Source organism: Athene noctua, chromosome 9 (assembly GCF_965140245.1).
Source record: "Athene noctua chromosome 9, bAthNoc1.hap1.1, whole genome shotgun sequence".
Lineage (NCBI taxonomy): Eukaryota > Metazoa > Chordata > Aves > Strigiformes > Strigidae > Athene > Athene noctua.
The window spans coordinates 4,695,206-4,712,356 of NC_134045.1; the positions used below are offsets into that span (position 1 = coordinate 4,695,206).

The following is a 17,151-nucleotide window of genomic DNA, read 5'->3' on the forward strand; positions in this document are numbered from 1 at the left end:
TACACTGTACAGCATTTGGAAGACTACCTGTGCAAAGCAAAGGATGTGCTCTCACTTTGGTTTTGTGGAAAAATTATGATAAATGAGTTGGAATATGGGAAAAAGATGCTTGCAGACCCTTAAACTTGGCTCCTTGGCTAGCTATTTTTCAGCTGCCTTTAGCATTTAAAGTGCCTTGGATAACTTGCAATTTATGTTTGCAGGCTAAAAGCTGCTAGCACAAAGGCTGTGGATGTCTTGAAGCAGGTATTTCTGCAGGTACTTGCAAAGTTTGCAGTTTGACCCTTTGAGCCCAGGGTGTGCAATGCATTACGTTGGCTTGGGGATTTAACTTGGCTTGAAGTGTGCTCTAGGAACAACAGCTACTCATGCAGCTTGTAACGATTTCCTTGGTGCTATCTGCAGTTGGCAAAACTGTTTAGGAGTGTCTTGTCATGGTTAACGTGCATGAGTTGGTACAAGCAGTTGTAACAGCCTAACTGGTAATGCTCGATCTTGCCACTTCACATCAGACTGATGTTAGGCATAGTTTGCTGGTGTTACCTGTGTTAGCAAGTTTAATGTTAGTGACTTTTTTGGGCTTTGAACAATTTCCTTTCCAAGCCTCTTAACAAGTAGGTTTTCTGCCACATCTTCAACTTGCTAGAGACTTAGGGAAGTTGATTAGGGTAGTGGTAAAATTTAGCAATAGAGTCTGTAAATACTTGGAATGAAGTAATTTGAGAGGAGGTGAGTTTTGTTACTTTGTATATTCTGCATAAGCCTTTGAGAATGTTCTTGGATGTAATGTCTCCTTTCTTGCCTTGGTAGTGGTAAGTCTCTGCTCAGCAGTGCCTTCTGTGGATGATGGAGGTTTTTTTATTCAGAGTATATCTGATCATCACTTGGGTGTCTCAGCAAAGTGCCTAAATCAACTGATACACCTGTGCCCAGTCTTGGGAGGAGAGGGTATTTCTTGGCAGCCAGAAAAACTGTTTTGGTATGGTTTAGGCAACAAGCACTGAGTGCTGGATTACTTGTGAAGCTTCTAATCTGAGAAGTTACCGGAGACAGCAAAGCTTCTGTTGTTGTCTTGAGGCTTTTGCTACTCCCACAAGCAGACTGACTGGTTTAAAATTAGCTGGAAAACTAATTAAGCATAGCTAATGTCACTGGAGGAATGTAGTGAGGCTCCTGGGCCATAGAGAATGTTTCCTTAATGGCTTATTGAAATGTGTACTTCTCTCTGCTATTGGGGTGGAGGGAAGCTGTGGCTACAGCAGAGGATGCTGGGCAAATAATGTGAAAGTAAATACTGTAATTCTGCAGAGACAGCTGCCAGCACTGCACCCAGGCAGGAGCACTGGGAAGTGAGAGAGCAGTGCTTGGCTGAGGGCTCAGAGCACCAGCCTGGTGGTGTGTGGAGTAGTCCTAACTCTTACTAATCCTTAATCTGCCTCGGCTTTGCCCAAGACAGCCTGGGAGCAAGTGGGGATGGCTGAGGTGTGGGAGCAGAGGAAGGAATGGAGGCAGCTCAGCCTAGAGGAAGGACAACATGAACAGATATGTTAAGCAGTGACAGTGAGAAAGGGCATATGGCCTGTGTGCCAGCTGTGGGTGAGACAGTGAGCATGGGCCTTACATTAGCTGAGGGAATCCAGGTTAGATACTAGTTAAAAATGAGCCTTGAAACTTCCAGAGCAAGGCTGCTAAAAGAGTATAGGAATCCCAAATAGGTTTTCTGGGAATAACATGATCCTGTGCTTGTTGCAGAGAACAGAAGGGGCCTCAAGGCTGGGGGTTTAGGAAGCTGGGTTTGTCTTGGCTTGTACTTCAAGCTGTGTGATTCTGCTGCTAGTTTCAATCTTCTTTGTGCTTGCAAGCACAGCTGCATGCAGATGTTCTAGTGCAGCCCAGCTGTGGCTGATGTACCTGTTGAGCCATGGGTGTGCTGTGCAGGGCCTCCCTCAGAATGGGGGTGGACAGGTGGTGAGGGTTCACAGCATGGCAAAGTGAGCAGCAGAATGAAACTAGCTTCTCTGCTGCTGTCTCCTCATGTCTCCTGTCAGCTCTGCCCAGCTGAGAGCAGATCTCTGTCCTTGCTGGAAAATAAGTTGAGGGAGAAGTGTAGTCTCTTGCACATTTTTCTTCTTGCTGCAGAAACTTCCAACAGGCTGCTCACTTCAGAAGTCATTGAAGTCCTGCTTGTCACCAAGAGTGTGTTCCTTCAACTTGTGGCACAAAAATCTCATGAGAATGAGGTTGTGCTGGGCAGATAAGCTGGGGGGGTGTGATGCCCCCTCTTCTCACAAGAGAAATTGTGCACATGCTTGTTGTCCCTGTTCTCAGCAGCCAGGGACATCCCAATGGCTGTGCACTTGTCCAGGAAAGTGTTAGAACCTCCCCCTGCTCTTTGCCCTGTGATCTATTTCTAGTTGTGAGGCTGGTGGGATTTGCAGAGCTGTGCATCCAAAGGCCCTCCCCTCAGATGTCAGGCCATCCCAGGGCCATTCCCTCCATTGTGTTACCAAACATGCCAACTGCACCTTCATGACCTCATCCAGTCCCTCTGCTTTGTAAAAACAGCTCTTGAAATGTCTGGTAGTATTTAATGTTGTCTGAATGCCCAGTGGAATGATACCATGAAGCTGGCCTGGTGTACAGCCAGGGTCCTGAGCCTGCAGTGAGGGCCTTGAGGTCAGTTCATGCTCAGGGAGGGTTGGGCAGATGCTGGGAGATAACTGCTTCTAGGCCCATGTCTTGTGTCTGCTCAGTGGCCTGTGCTGCAGAAGAACCACCCAGATTTCTTATATTAGCACTGAAAGTTGTATTTGTGGCTTTTTCAGTCTGGATTTGGCAGTGCAGAGTCAGAGCTGCAGATGCACAGCTGGCTGCTCTTCTGGGCTTCAACCCAGCTGCCCTTGGCAGCCTCAGTGGTGACAAGCCTGGGCTGAATTAGGGCCACCTGTGTGTGTGAGCTTTTTTTGTTTTTTAGATTGTTATGGGTGATACTGGTAGGGAAGAGCAGAAATTGAGTTGGTTTCAGGAGAACTTAATGGAAAACCACGTGGAACTTCATTGTCAAAAAAAATCCCTCATGGGTGGTTTACCCTCCCAAGTAATAGTCTGTTAAAATCTCACAATTCACAAACTGGAGTTTGAATTTATTTGCTGCCTAACACCCAAGCCTGTCATGGTTACAGTTTTTAACTGACAAATAACCTCTCTTCAAAGGTGAATCTTTCTTCAACCCAAGAGTCCTGCTGCTGGGGCTTGACAGCACAACCCAAGGTCTCCAAGGGCTGCTGCTGGATATGTGGGGTTGACCGTGGCCTTGTGCTGCTGTGTGAGGTGGAAGCAGCTGCCTGTGGGCCTGTCCTCCTCCCACCCCGGGGCTGAGCTGCTGCATGAGGCCCAGAGGAGGTGCTGGAGCCCGTCCTGCTGACGGAGCGGCGGGCAGCCGGGCTACCTGGAAGGCTATCTCAGGAAGCAGCTGCAGGGTAACACTGAACCTTTGGGTCAATGCAGCACAAAGATTAATGGCACTGTGGTGTACCTCTGCTCTGGAGAGTGTGGGGAAAAACAACCCCGGCCCTAGGACAACCCCCAGCAAGGTGGTGAGCACATGTTTATGGCCTTCAGATAAAGCCTTGCACAGCAAGTATTTATCAAAACATCTTCTACTCTCTCCTTTGTAAGCACTACCCAGCAGCTTGGGCATTTAATCTTTTGTTGGGTTTTAAAGCCTTCTCTGCCCCCTGCTAGCTGAATTTAACCTTTCCTTGGGTTTTTAAATCTGACCCGTCTCCTGCTAGCCTGACCTTGCACTGGGAGGAGGAGGGGGGTGGGCTGCTGTGTCCCTGCTGCCCTGGCCTCTGCCTGGTTACTCCAGGGCAGGGATGCTTGCAGCACCTCCACATTCCATGTGTTTTTGCTATTGTAGGCAGAAAGTCTCCAGTCTTCCTGTTCTTGCTGGAGGTCAATGTCCGGCAGTCCCTTGTCCTCCCTTGCTCTCAGCTCGGGTCATCTGCCAGCAGCAGCCTCTGAAGCAGGGGGCTGTAAACACACCACATTTGCCCTGACCAGCACACTGGCTCTGGGTTTTTGGTCTGTTATCTTCCCTGGGACACCAGTGACAAAGACCCCTGCATCAAAATGCCCTGCTTTTCCCTTCATGCTGGTATGAATGGCTGCTCTGGGTGAGGGGTGCCTGTGGTTCTGCTCTGCTTTCATTTACAGTGACTGACACCAGCCTCAGTGGGGCTGCTTCCCTGCTGCAGTGTCTCCTCTGGATCTGTTCCAGTAAAACTTAGACTGCATGCAAAACTCCCACGTTTGTGTCCTGCAATAAATGGGATCATGTCCTTCCTCTCCTGAAAGCTGTGCTGGGGACACAGGCTTGCATGACACCCAGCAGCACCGTGTTTGACTGCCAGTTTAAGTGCCTTGCTGCCTCTGATGTGTTTGCCCTGCTGTGCCTGGGGGTGCCCCCTCTTGCTCTGGCTGTAGGACTCCCTCACCCCTGGTCTTGGCCACTGCACCAACATCCCTTGAACTGCAAGCTGCTGAGGAGGTCTGGGTATGTGAGAGCCAGATGAAGAACTGAAATCAGAGTGGTTACAAAGTTAAAGCCTTTTGAATTTAAATCCTTTTGTAACACCTGTGCCCTTTTCAGCTTCCCTACAATGACACCTTCTAGCTGGGGCAGCAAGAAACCTACAGCGGCTGAGATGATGATGCTGGGCTGCCATGTAACAGGGGCTATGCTGGTCAGACAGCTGCTGTCTTCATACATGTTTCTAACCTTTAATTCACAGAATCATCTAGGTTGAAAAAGCCCTTGAAGCTCCTCCAGTCCAACCATGAACCTCACACTGACCATTCCCAACTCCACCAGATCCCTCAGTGCTATGTTGACCTTACTCTTAAACACCTCCAGCGATAGGGACTCCACCACCTCCCTGGGCAGCCCATTCCAACACTAACAACCCATTCAACTGTTCATTTATAATGAAGTATCAACTTGCAGCAGGCAGCCTGTCCTAGGCCACAATGCTGCTCGTCTGGAGGAAGCCTGTGGATGCTTTGGTTTCCCTTGGCAGGTCAGTGACCGCGAGTGCCTCCCATGGGGTACCCAAGGCTATTCACTTTCTCAACTCAGGAAGAAAACAGCACAGCAGGGTGGGGGCTGCTGGATAGCAGGGCTCTGAGGAGGAAATGTGCTCACCCAGTGCAGGGAGGATGAGGCATCTGCCAGGGAGAGGAGGGAGGCTGGCACCTTGTCTTCCTCAGGGGGTTGAGTGTGTTCCTGCAGCATTGACAAAATTTCACCTTTCCTTCTCCATCAAGCTTTGCTGGCAAAATGGTTCACAGGAGCTGCTGCAAGCCTTGTTGGTGAAATAATGTCACTTGTTTTGTCCTGGAGCTCATTCTGGAATGGGCCCCAGCACCACAACAGGGGTGTGGGGGGACGGTGGTGTGCAGGGCAGGTGTGAGCGAGGGGTGGATGTGAACCTGGGTTTCTAATGTTTCCCAAATAGCAGCTGAGAGGCTAGGGGCATGACAAGCTCCAGCTTAGTGGGTTCCTCCCCATCTGGAAGGTGGCAAACCAAAGATGGTCCACAAATCCAGTCAAGAGAGAGAGAACATCCCAGTCCTGTGGTCATGGAGCTCTCCAGGGATGTGGGAGCAGGAGGAACCCCTTTCCCAGGAGCATGTCTCAGTTTCTCCACAGTGTGCCTAAAATCAGTGGAAGGGGGAGCAGTTAATGTATCTTTCAAAGATGGCTTTTCTGGGAAATTATTGTAATAATGCAAAATATGGAATATTTCTGCATGAAAAGCAAATGATGATCTGGCTGGAGGCCGACTGCAAGGCTGCTCCCTTGACTTTATCCTCTCACAATCTCCATTCCCCTCCAGCTTTCTCCACATGCCTCCATGTCTGCATGTCCTGAGTTAAAGCAGTCTTGGCAGGAGCACCAAGTCCTGCAGCCCAAGTGCCTGCTGTGGGAGGAAGGCAGTGTGTGACTTGAGGAGTGTTAAGGAAACTATAGGAAGATTAGGAAATGTGTGATGAGTTTTGATAACCAGAGGAAGCAGGTCATGTCCTGCTTCGAACGAGGTCCGCTTGGAGGTATGAAAGCAGCCTGTGCCACGATCAGGAATCAGTCTCTCTCATCAGCGTGCTCTGCTCTGGCTGAAGATGCTCTGGACTGGCAGGATGAGGCTGGGGACCTTCAGGATCTTGCTAATTCTTGTCCACACTGTAGCAGCCTGTGACTTTGGGCCCTTCCCTTACCGTGTCACGGGGATCGTCTGCAGGATGACCAAGCCTGCGGCATTGCTGTGTAAGTGCTTGCTGTATGGGGCTCTTTTTCCCCCCACTCTACCAGGAGAAGTTAGTGAGAGATCAGCCAAGTGAGGGAGTTTCTTGCTTCCTTGGCTCTCATGGAAACTCTTTATCTAATAAGATGTATTAATACCTGCCTGGGAGCATGTGTTCAAGCATGGCCACCTGAGCTGAATAGGCACAACTTCTCAAAGGAGCTAGAAAGTAGTCCCCAACCCCTCTCCTTAGCCCAGAAATTTAGTATTGTTTCTCGTTGGGGGTTGATGTGGTGGAAGAACTACAGCAAATGGGTGTTTGAGTTCTCATCTCTTGGGGTTGGTGTGCAGAAGGGGAGAAACAGCTTTTCTCTGCTGCTGTGGGTTTATTTGCAGGGATTTTGGGGGCTCTGTGAGTGGGGATGAATAATTAGTGCTTTGTGAAGGGTGGGAACAGTTCTGTCCCATCCCCTCTGACAGTGGTACATACAGAGGAGGGTGCTGGGCCCAACTAAGAGAGGGTATTTCTAGAAAGAAAAAAATCCTGTACAAGCGTGTGGCTGAGGCTGGAATACATTAGGAAAATGGGTACAGAAACTTGAGTCTCGGGAGTTTTCCTTTGGAGACCCAACAGATGACTACAATACAAGCAAGCAGTAACAGAGAAAAGGGGGTAAAGTCAACAGCTTGTGCGGCATCAGGACGAGCACAGCCTTGACCTTTCCAAAATCTGCCCCTAAGGAGCAGGTGAAGTGTGTGGAAGCTGGGCTTGATTCCCTGGCAACAGCCCTGCTGGTGACTGTGGAAGTCACATATGCTGCTGTTCCCAGCTGCCATCAGCTGTTAAAGTCAGGGATTTTTTTTTTATTTTTTATTTTTTTTAATTTACTCTGAAGCTATTTGTAGTGCTTCTTTAATCTAATGAAAATGCCTTGGGTAGAACTCTTCTGTAGCGCTTTACAGAATTCAGAGTGTGAACCCGACTTTGCAGCCAGAAGAGACTGCGGTTGATAGCTTTGCCTTTTTCTTCCACTCACAGTGAACCAGGAAACGGCACAGGTCATTCAAACAGCATTCAGAAATGCCAAATTCCCAAATATCACCGGGGAAAGATCCATGCGGCTCCTTGGCAAGGTGGCTTATGAGCTGACCCAGTGAGTATCTCTGTGTCTCTGTGATGGTGAGGTGCGGGCAGATGAGGGGAAGAGAAACTGGCCTCAGAGGGAGCTTTGATCCAGCAGTTGCTGGTGAAAGCAAAGTTCTAGATGGGGGCAGACACATTTTCAGATTTATGCCTTGCAGACAATTTGCATCTTAAGATTTAGGCTGCTGATGTATTATTTTAAGAGCTTTTCCAACTCGGTGGGCAGAGAGCGAGGCAGGGCATAGAGCACATGTGTGACAAGGGGGATGGGAGCTCTGACCCTGCGGGCTGGAGCTCCTGGGGCCTCTTGCCGACAGATGGTGCCCATGACACACTGTCGCGGCTGCCAGAGCCACCCTTGTCAGCAGGATGTCACTTGGCCAGGCTTTGTGACAAACAAGGCTGGGTTTTTCTGTGTTGTTAACTTTTATTTGGGGACAGCAAACACAATGATGCAAAGGCCATTGAATGACTCGAGTGTGTCCAGAGAAGGGCAACGGAGCTGGGGCAGGGTCTGGAGCACAGGTCTGATGGGGAGCGGCTGGGGGAACTGGGGGGGTTCAGTCTGGAGAAGAGGAGGCTGAGGGGAGACCTCCTGGCCCTCTACAGCTCCCTGAAAGGAGGGTGCAGAGAGGGGGGATGAGTCTCTTGAGCCAAGGAACCAGCGACAGGACAGGAGGGAATGGCCTCAAGCTGCCCAGGGCAGGGTCAGGCTGGCTCTGAGGAAGGATTTCTGTGCAGAAGGGGCTGTTGGGCGTTGGAATGGGCTGCCCAGGGCAGGGGGGAGTCCCCATCCCTGGAGGGGCTGAAGAGTCGGGCTGACCCAGCGCTGAGGGATCTGGTGGAGTTGGGAACTGTCAGGGTGAGGTTCATGGTTGGACTGGAGGAGCTTCAAGGTCTTTTCTGACTGAGATGATTCTGTAATTTCCTGCTATGACTGTGGCTTACATAGAGCACTGCAATAAAATTGGGTTATTTCTGCAGCACATTGCTCTGTGTTTTGGGTTTAAAGCATTCCCCCCCTCATATCCGAACATTGCAGGGGAGGCGCTCTGCACTGGGGCTGAGCCAAAGCCCCATTGCCCTTGTGCATGGCCCCTGTGATTTGCAACAGCTCCTGAGTCTGGAGTTGGTCCAGGCCCCTTAGAGACCCAATGTCCTCAGAACAAACCTGTCTCACCTGGTCACAGAAAGTAGCCTCAGGGTTGGAGACAAACTAAGTTTCTGTTGTTTCTAGCATCCAGGTGAATGGCTTGTCCATAGAGCAGAGCGAAGTGGAGCTCAAGGAGAACGATGCCATTCACATTGCCATTAAAAACGTGACAGCCTTCTTCAAAGGGACTCTGACCTATGGCTACGCTGGGGCCTGGTTGTAAGTACCTGGGGGCTGGCTGCTACCAAGCACCATGGCCCCGGCTCCTGCTGCTGCCTGCAGGCAGGACTGGCCCCTGGCACGAGTAGGGGTGGAGTGGCCACGCTCCTCTGGATCTCTAGCAGCAGCAGCAGCACTGCTTACTGCTTAAGCGAGACAGGACTTTATATGCTATTACTGCTCTTCTCATCTTGCTTTCTGCCTTTCTATTCTCACTGTCACTCATTGCATGAGGAGACAAGATGACCAAAGCATACAAGCTGATTTCTCCACTCTCCTTCACTACTCTATGAACTTGGAGTGGGGAAAAAGGGGCTTTAATGCTCCCATTCCAAGTGCTGCTAAGGTGGTGGCTTGCAATGATTTAAAGCCAGAGTATATGAGATGGGCTGCTGCGTGCTGGGGTTTTGTACAACTCAGTGCAAGGACTGATGTGAAAGGTGTTACAAAACACACCCTGCAGCTGTCAGGTGGTCAGGGAAAAGCTGCTTCCAGCAGGGGTTGCTAAATATCCTCTCTTCTGCCATTACAGTTTGAAGCTTTTTCATTCAGTTGATTTTGAAATCGAGTCTTCCATTGACCTCCAAATAAACATTAAACTGAGTAAGTAATGGCTGGGAATCGCTACCTGTGGGGAGCCTTTGTGTGTGTGCTCCCTCCAGAGCAGCAGGACGGACCGGGCGGTGGGCAGCGAGCCCTGGCTGGCTCTGCTCACCTCTGTGGGGATCAGACAGCACCCAGGGGCTGGAAATGGGTCTCTAGCACCCTGTGCACACAGGCTAGGAGACAACATGGCCTTCAAAGCCCTCACAGTTTTAACAGATGAAGCAGAGGAAGCTGGTATAAATCAGTTCAGCAAAGTGGTGCTGATTTACACCAGCAGCAAAGGAAGAACGGTTTGGCCTTCTGGACTCTCTTCAGGACTGGCTTTTCATGTCCTGCTGTTCAGGATAACTTGAAAAAACATGTTTCAAAAGAATGAGCCAAATGAGGGCTTTGGTTCAGGAGGTTTGAACCTTCTTATAGTCCACTTTTTTAGCTGTCTCCAGGTAAAGGTGTGCTCTGGGAAACAAAGCCTCTTCCTCAGGAAGGTCAACAGACTTAGACCAGAAAGGGACAGAGACAAACTACACTCCTCCACCTCCCATAAGGGATGAGAGGGATGTGGGTTATTATATGTGCCTCAAAATACATTTTCCTTGTAAGCTCCCAGAGGGAGAGCTGCGTGAAGCTCTCAGCGACAGTATATTGCAATTTCCAAACTTTTTGCAATACGACTTCATTCCCTCCCCGCTCTTGTTTGTGGGTTGCACATACTGCCCAAGTTGTTCTGGGTGATGTTAGGGGACAACTGAATGCCTGACAACGGGAGCAAGCGAAGCTGGCAGGTATCCAAGTGAAGCGTGAAGAAGGCTGTCTGGCAGACTAGCTTGGCTGGAGCTGCGAGCAGAAATCCTCCACCCAGGTGCAAGGTAGCTCCATCTGCCCCACTCTGCAGGGTCTTGAATCATTTGGAAACATCCACCAATGTGTGGGGAACTCTGCAGACCTGGAGCAGGGCATCACTGCAGAGGGGCAGCCAAAGTGCACTCGTCCCCCTCATCTCAGTAGCAAGTTAGCTATTTTTTTTTCTTTTTTCTTTCGTACCATGCAGTGTGCCAGAAGGACCAAGTGGCTGCTGATGCCTCAGACTGCTACCTGACTTTCCACAAACTTAAGCTTCACCTCCAAGGAGACAAAGAGTGAGTCCATCGCCCTTCAAAGTCAGGCTTCACTTGCCCCTCTGCTGGTCCCCGAGTGCTTCAGCCCAAGTGTCACTCCTCGAGGGGACCGCTGGGCTGTCCCTGACCCTCCTCCCTGTCTTACACAGACCGGGCTGGCTGAAGCAGCTCTTCACAGATTTTATCTCCTTCACTTTGAAGCTTGTTCTCAAGAGTGAGGTAAGATCAGCCATTGCTTGTGGACAGAGGAAAGGTTGGTTTGTATGCTATACACTCCTCTGCTCACATATGCCCACAAGATAATAGCAGTGTAATTTTAGTGCTTGCAAAAAATAAGACAAAGAAATAGAATCCACAAAAAACCCAGCTCGGATGAGGTGAAAGGTTGTGCCGACACTGAGATCTCTTATGGTACTGGACTCTGGCAAACAGCCCACAGATCTCACCACAAGGCCCAGCTCTGCTCTACAATCCAAAATCCTAATCTCTGCCTTCAGCTTTTCCCCTCTTTTCCTCTTGTAGGTGTGCAATGAAATCAATTTTCTTGCCCAGGTGCTGGCAAATTATGTACATGATTTAGCAGGTAAATATCCTTGTTTTTTCTTTTTTTCTTTTATGTGCAACTTTTAACATTTGAGCCCCAGCAGGACAGTAGCCACATCCATCAAAAAAGTCGTTCAAAAATGTGTATGGGATCCCAATCCCTCAGACAACAGCAAAATAAATCTTAGCACTTTCATGTTTTCAATTTTCTCTATCAGTTTGTTTTTTAAGAGTGATTGCACTGTTTGAAATACACATTTCATAAGATATTTCTCCTTCATTATGTAATAACCAGAGGTGTAGGATAGCTGCAGAAGGACTGATGTTAGCTAGAACAGGAGCATTTGTCAAGCTCTGGGATCCCCAGCATAAGGAGGACACAGAGCTGCTGGAGTGGGTCCAGAGGAGGCCACAAAGATGATTGGGGGGCTGGAGCACCCCTCTGCAAGGACAAGCTGGGAGAGTTGGGGGTGTTCAGCTGGAGAAGAGAAGGCTCTGGGGAGATCTTATAACAGCCTCCCAGGACTGAAAGGAAAGTAAAGTACAGGAAAGCCAGGGAGGGACTCTTTATCAGGGAGGGCAGTGATAGGATGAGGGGTAACAGTTTTAAACTGAAAGAGGGTAGATTGAGATTAGATATAAGGAAGAAATTCTTTATTACAAGGGTGGTGAGACACTGAAACAGGTTGCTCAGAAAAGCTGTGGCTGCCCCCTCCCTGGAAGGGTTCAAGGCCAGGTTGGACAGGACTTTGGGCAATCTGGGCTAGTGGAAGGTGTCTCTGCCTGTGGCAGGGGGGTGGAACTAGATGATGCTTAAAGGTCCTTTCCAACCCAAACCATTCTGTGATTCTGTGATATGCACTGGAGTATTGGGACTGAGCTATTACAGCATCTGTATCTGCCTGCTGAAGATTTTCTAATGTTTCGCAGTACCAAATATCAGGGAAAAGGAACAGAATGTAAAACTGAGAGTAATTACCCCTATTACCCAGTGGAGAAACTGAGTCAGTGAGCAGTAGCAGGATCAGCACTAGCACCCAAAGGAGTGGGACCCCTCAGTCCCATAGCTGTGTCCTTTTATAACTCCCAGCCACCTTCTGCCCCAAGTCCTTAAAAACACCTGTCACAAGCTCTGCTTAAGGTCATATTTCTGGTCTGAGGTTTTTGTATTTTCTTCCTGCAGCAAATTTTGTCCAGGATAAGGATATCTTTGTTGATATCTCCCTTGCATCAGCTCCTTTAATAAAAGCAAATTACATAGAATCACATCACAAGGTAAAGTGACCCACGCTGCTCAGAGACCAAAGGTTTGCTGGCATTAATGATGTTTGCTGGCGGGCTGGGAGGGGCTGGTCGCTTGCTGCCATGCAGTGCTGCGGAGGTAAGTCTGGAGCAGGGGCTGATGCCAGCCTTTCACCCAGCGGAGGAGCTTGCTCTCTGCTCTGAGTCCAGCCAGCCAGGCCTTCACCTTGCAATGAAAATGCAGGTATTGACATCTTGTCCTGTCTCCCTGCTGCTCGTTGTGGACAACATGCTTGCTTTCCTTTAAAGGGCCTTGTCATGTACAAGAACTACTCTGATGTCTTCAGTGACTCTGTTTTCTCCCCGTCGCTGCTGACTGAGTCTCGAATGCTCTACTTCTGGCTGTCCGAACACAACCTCAACTCTTTGGCTTTGGCAGCGTTCTTAGATAAGCGCCTGGTGTTGACCTTCAGAGGGGAGAAGTTGCAGGTGACTTTCAGGGGAGGTTCCCTCATACATCATATTTTGGGGAGTACAGAATCCTCTAAATACTGTTTCTTGGTGAGAGGTAGTTTCTGTAGAAGATAGAAGTCTACAGTTAGTCATTACATGTGATATAGGCAGTCACTACAGGTGATCCTGGTCTGAAATTGGTACTTTCTTAGCAAGTGTGTGCTACCAGGTAGTGTAATCCCTTATAGTGATAGAAAACTTGTCTTCTGAGTTGTAAAGTGATGTGATTTTCTGTGGGAGTACTGAGGTAGAAAGGGGAGGTAGGGTTTCTACTGAGATAGAAACTCAGGAGGAACTCAGCCTTGCCTCTGAACTAGGCACACACTGCACGTCAGTGCTCTAGAGGCCCATGGACCCCACATCAGGACTAACCATAACCTCATCTTTCATTTTTCTACAATCTGTTTCTTGTTTGTTTCTGAAGGCGCTGTTTGAAATAGAAGACACAGAAGCGCAGCGGAAGATGGTGCAGATGGTAACTTTTGGTCCTATTCAGAGAATTTTATGTCAAATGAGCAGCTTCTCAAATGGATTCTGTTGCATTATAACATCTTGTGTCCTTCCCTCAATAACTTGAGTCTTGGGTGGGCCTGATGGTGAAAACCAGGGGCTGGTGGAGCAACTGTTGTGCTTTGCAAGGACTTCTCCACCCTTTATGTTGGCACAGCTTCCCTGAAACCTGACTGAGCTATTGGGTTTGTGTGAACTGGAGGAGGAATTGGGGACTACAGAAGGGATGCAGCTGTGTGGCAAGTTGGCATGGAATTGGGATGTGGTATGGAAAAAGCCTGACTCTTCTCTTGCTCCTTACTTGACCAGATTTTTCAAGGCACCTCCTACAATGACTCTGTGGCCAAGGTGTGGAGTCTCGCCCACCCCCAAATCTCTCTTCAGCCTGAAGGGACAGTCGTGAAGTCCTTGGTAGCAGCGGAGGTCAGCGTCTTTCCTGCAGGAGAAGAGTCTCTGATGGTTCTGTACATGGAGAAGGTCAGTTCTTGCTTCTCCTGAGTATGAAGACCTTGGGACAGCCTCTGTCCTGACTCTGGACCACTCCTGATGCTCAGGGATAGTAATGGCAGGGAGCCCTTTGGGAAGGGTGGGTGGCTAAACCGTGGGAGGTGGAGAAGGCATATCAGTTCTTTTCAACATTCTGATCTCTTCCCCTGACATCTGAGGCTGGGAATGATGACAGTGGCTGTGTTGGCTCAACACTTCCTCTCTTAGTTCAGCCCATCACTGGTGTGCGAGGTGGTAAATGCAGCACTGGAAAGCTCTGATGAGCCCCCATTAACCTGCATCAGACACGGTGAAACTCCTTCAGCTGAGGTATTTTAGGAGAGAGTGAACATACCACAGGAATGTATTTATTTTGGAATCTCCTCATTCCCAAGTTTTATCTCTGACCCCCACTTAGAGGATGCTTGTCTCTGAAATGAAGAATGTTCTGAAGAATGCAAAGCTCAAAATATCACTTATTCCTCTATGTATGCCTGTATGAAAGTTCTTACTTACACTGTGTTTTACCCCAGACTGCTTTATACTGAATCTAAGGAGGTAGAAAAAAGAAATGCCAACAGCCTTTCTGTCATGAGTAACATCACAACAAAGCAGTATGTTTGTCCAGTCTTGTAATTATGGGCTGGTACAGACACTAAACACTGCACAAAAGCAAATCCCTGCCTGAAGATAGATCAGAGTCTTTATAATTTAAAGGGTTAAACTATAATTGAGAATAATTCCCTCCTGTCCTTTGCAAGTACTTTATGTTAGCAGGCCATTACAGGGAAATATGCACAGCTGGATTTTGTGTTCCCAGTGATATATTGAAACAAATTTCTGGTAGGACTGCAGAAGCACTGAACCAGAGATGGTCCTCTCAGGGGGACCTGAGTGGCTCTCAGGATGTGATCTGCTCCTGGCCTGCCAGACCCCTGGTTGTGTCCTGCAACAGGATCACAAAATGCTCCTTTTAAATGAATGTTTGCATACAGGCAAAATAAGAAAATGAGCCTAAATGGCCAGAATTCCAAGACTGCTTTATTTTTTAATTTGGTTATAAATAAAAACAGTACGGTAAGATTACTTGTGGTAGCCCTGGCTACCCTGGGGCTGGTGTCTCCACAGCCATTCTGGTGATCTTTCATGTTGAGACAGATAGTCATTGGGAAACAACACCCTACACAACCATTTCCTTCCTTCTGCAGGATTTGGTTCACAAAATGGTGATGAGCCAGCCTAGAGCCCCACAGGCTGAAGCTGTGGACATTGTGGGGGAAGTTCATTGTGTGCAGATGGAGAAGAAAGATGCCAACCTTCTCTAGTGATGTCTGCAGGCAAAGCTAGAAGGATGTTGAAGTCTGGGTCATAGAAATTAAACCAGAATTTCCAAATGCAACTCCCTGCTGTAAGGCAAGATGAGCTACATCTCAACTCTGCCGTTTTTCTCTGTGCAGGAAATCACAGTCACTATCCAAGCTGCCTATGAGGAAAAGAAGCTCATTTTGCATGCTTCAGATTCCAGGTCAGTATTGTGGTTCTTGTGGGTTTCATTGCCTCTTTCAGCCCATGTCTGAAAGCAGCACAAAAAGAGAATCTCTGCAGTTCTGTCACTTTAGTGACTGTTTTCCCCCCCTTTTCCTTCCCTTCAGCATAGACTTTAAAGTCATTAAATGCACAGCTGATCCAAATGGGGTAAGTTCTAAGAAAGTATTCTCTAGGCCATTTGTAGCTAAATGATGTCTTTGAAACCTTTTTGTATTAATTCACTGGCTTTCAGAATGACCCATCCATAAGAAACTTCCTGCAGACAATGATCTTGGTTGCTGGGATCCCAGAAGTGATTTCAAGTGAGTTTTCCCTTTGGGAAGGGTCAACGTACTTCGTAAGGTGTCTAACATCAGATCTCCCAAACCTAAGCACTGAGAATACACATCAATAACCCTGACAGCTGGTGAGGGGGAACCACATTACTGATGTGAATTTCTGCTGGATTCACTTGGGGAATGGGGGAACCCTTTGTAAATGGCTGGGACAAAGGAAAAGTGAGTTTTCTGTCAGGCCGAAGGTTGTGGGGCATTGGGGCACAATTAGCTTTTGGCAACAGGCAGACAAGGTCATAGTACACGATGAGCAATAAGCCAGGACAGCTGTACTTGTAACTGGATGGGTTTACTGATTCCATAGGGATCCAGCTAGCTTTGACTTCACTGATGAACAGCAAAGGGCTTCATCTATTTGAGATCAGAAATCCTGAGATCATCACAAGAAAGGTAAGCAGAGTTCAGACATGCCTGACTCTTAAAGCCCTTCTTGGGAGTGTGGCATAAACTAATATAATGCTTTTCTTTTTTCTCCTCCCTTTTTAGGGATATGTAATTGTACAACTTGACTTTAGCTTCCCGAATCATTTGCTGCTTGATTTTCTTGAGAAAAGATTATAGAATTGATCTCTTCATAAAGGAGTATAGGAACTTGTGTACAAACAGAAAGATTGTTTGTGAACCAATTAAAAGACCAGCTGATTTAAATCAACTTCAGTTGAATTTTCTTTCCTTTTCCTGAGAAACACTCCAGTTTCTGTGCAATTGTACTTCCACAGAGCCTCTCATCTGCAAGTCTGCACCTCTACACACACTATTTTTCAGGATCTTTAAAGGACTTGTGTGCTTAGGAGTAAGGGTTGGACCCTTGAGGTTCATGGGCTGTGGGTTAGCATTCATGGGAGGCAGCAGAAATGGGCTTTGCCCACCTTTTGATGTGTCTCTGTTGTTATGGTTTGGAAATGCAGCACCTTTTGGACAGACCCTGGGTTTTGTTTTTACTATGAGCCAAGAGGCTTCTGATTTTAACAGACTTCAGCAACTCAAATGACATTATCAAACTCCAAGTAAACTCAGAACCACTTATGCTAAAAGACCTGGGTATGGCTGAAAAAAGCATATAGGTGTGAATTTTCAGTGCGGTACTGTAACAGAGAGATCTTGTGCCCTGGGTACTCTCTTTACAGAGCCTGTAGTCTCTGTGTAGAGCTCTAGGGAAATTGTTATGCCCATGTTGTTGCAACAGTGTGAGCAAACTTGAGAAAAGTAATAAAAATGATAAGGAAGCCAAGGAGATTAAAAGAGAAAGTGTGTCTAGTCAGACAGCGGGCTCCTGTTCCTTCCTACTACAGTACAATAATTTATCTGAACTGGCTCAGTTATTTTCCTGTACCAGTTCATGTTTCCCTTCTTTAACTTGTCTTTTCACTTGGAAGAGATCTCAGGCAACAAATCTAAGACTAACAGTGGTCACATTAACAAAGGCAGAGGA

At 48.0% G+C, this 17,151-nt stretch overlaps 1 protein-coding gene across 1 annotated transcript; it reads left to right on the forward strand.

Annotated features, from left to right (window-relative positions):
- The first annotated feature begins 6,183 nt into the window (after positions 1 to 6,183).
- On the forward strand, positions 6,184 to 16,280 carry CETP (cholesteryl ester transfer protein). Its single transcript, XM_074913357.1, has 16 exons — positions 6,184 to 6,328; positions 7,345 to 7,459; positions 8,687 to 8,821; positions 9,354 to 9,424; positions 10,476 to 10,563; positions 10,692 to 10,761; positions 11,065 to 11,125; positions 12,269 to 12,360; positions 12,637 to 12,816; positions 13,265 to 13,315; positions 13,660 to 13,827; positions 15,294 to 15,361; positions 15,489 to 15,531; positions 15,617 to 15,686; positions 16,024 to 16,109; positions 16,206 to 16,280. Exons 1-16 carry the CDS (start codon positions 6,184 to 6,186, stop codon positions 16,278 to 16,280), a joined length of 1,518 nt encoding a protein of 505 aa, XP_074769458.1.
- Positions 16,281 to 17,151: the final 871 nt, after the last annotated feature.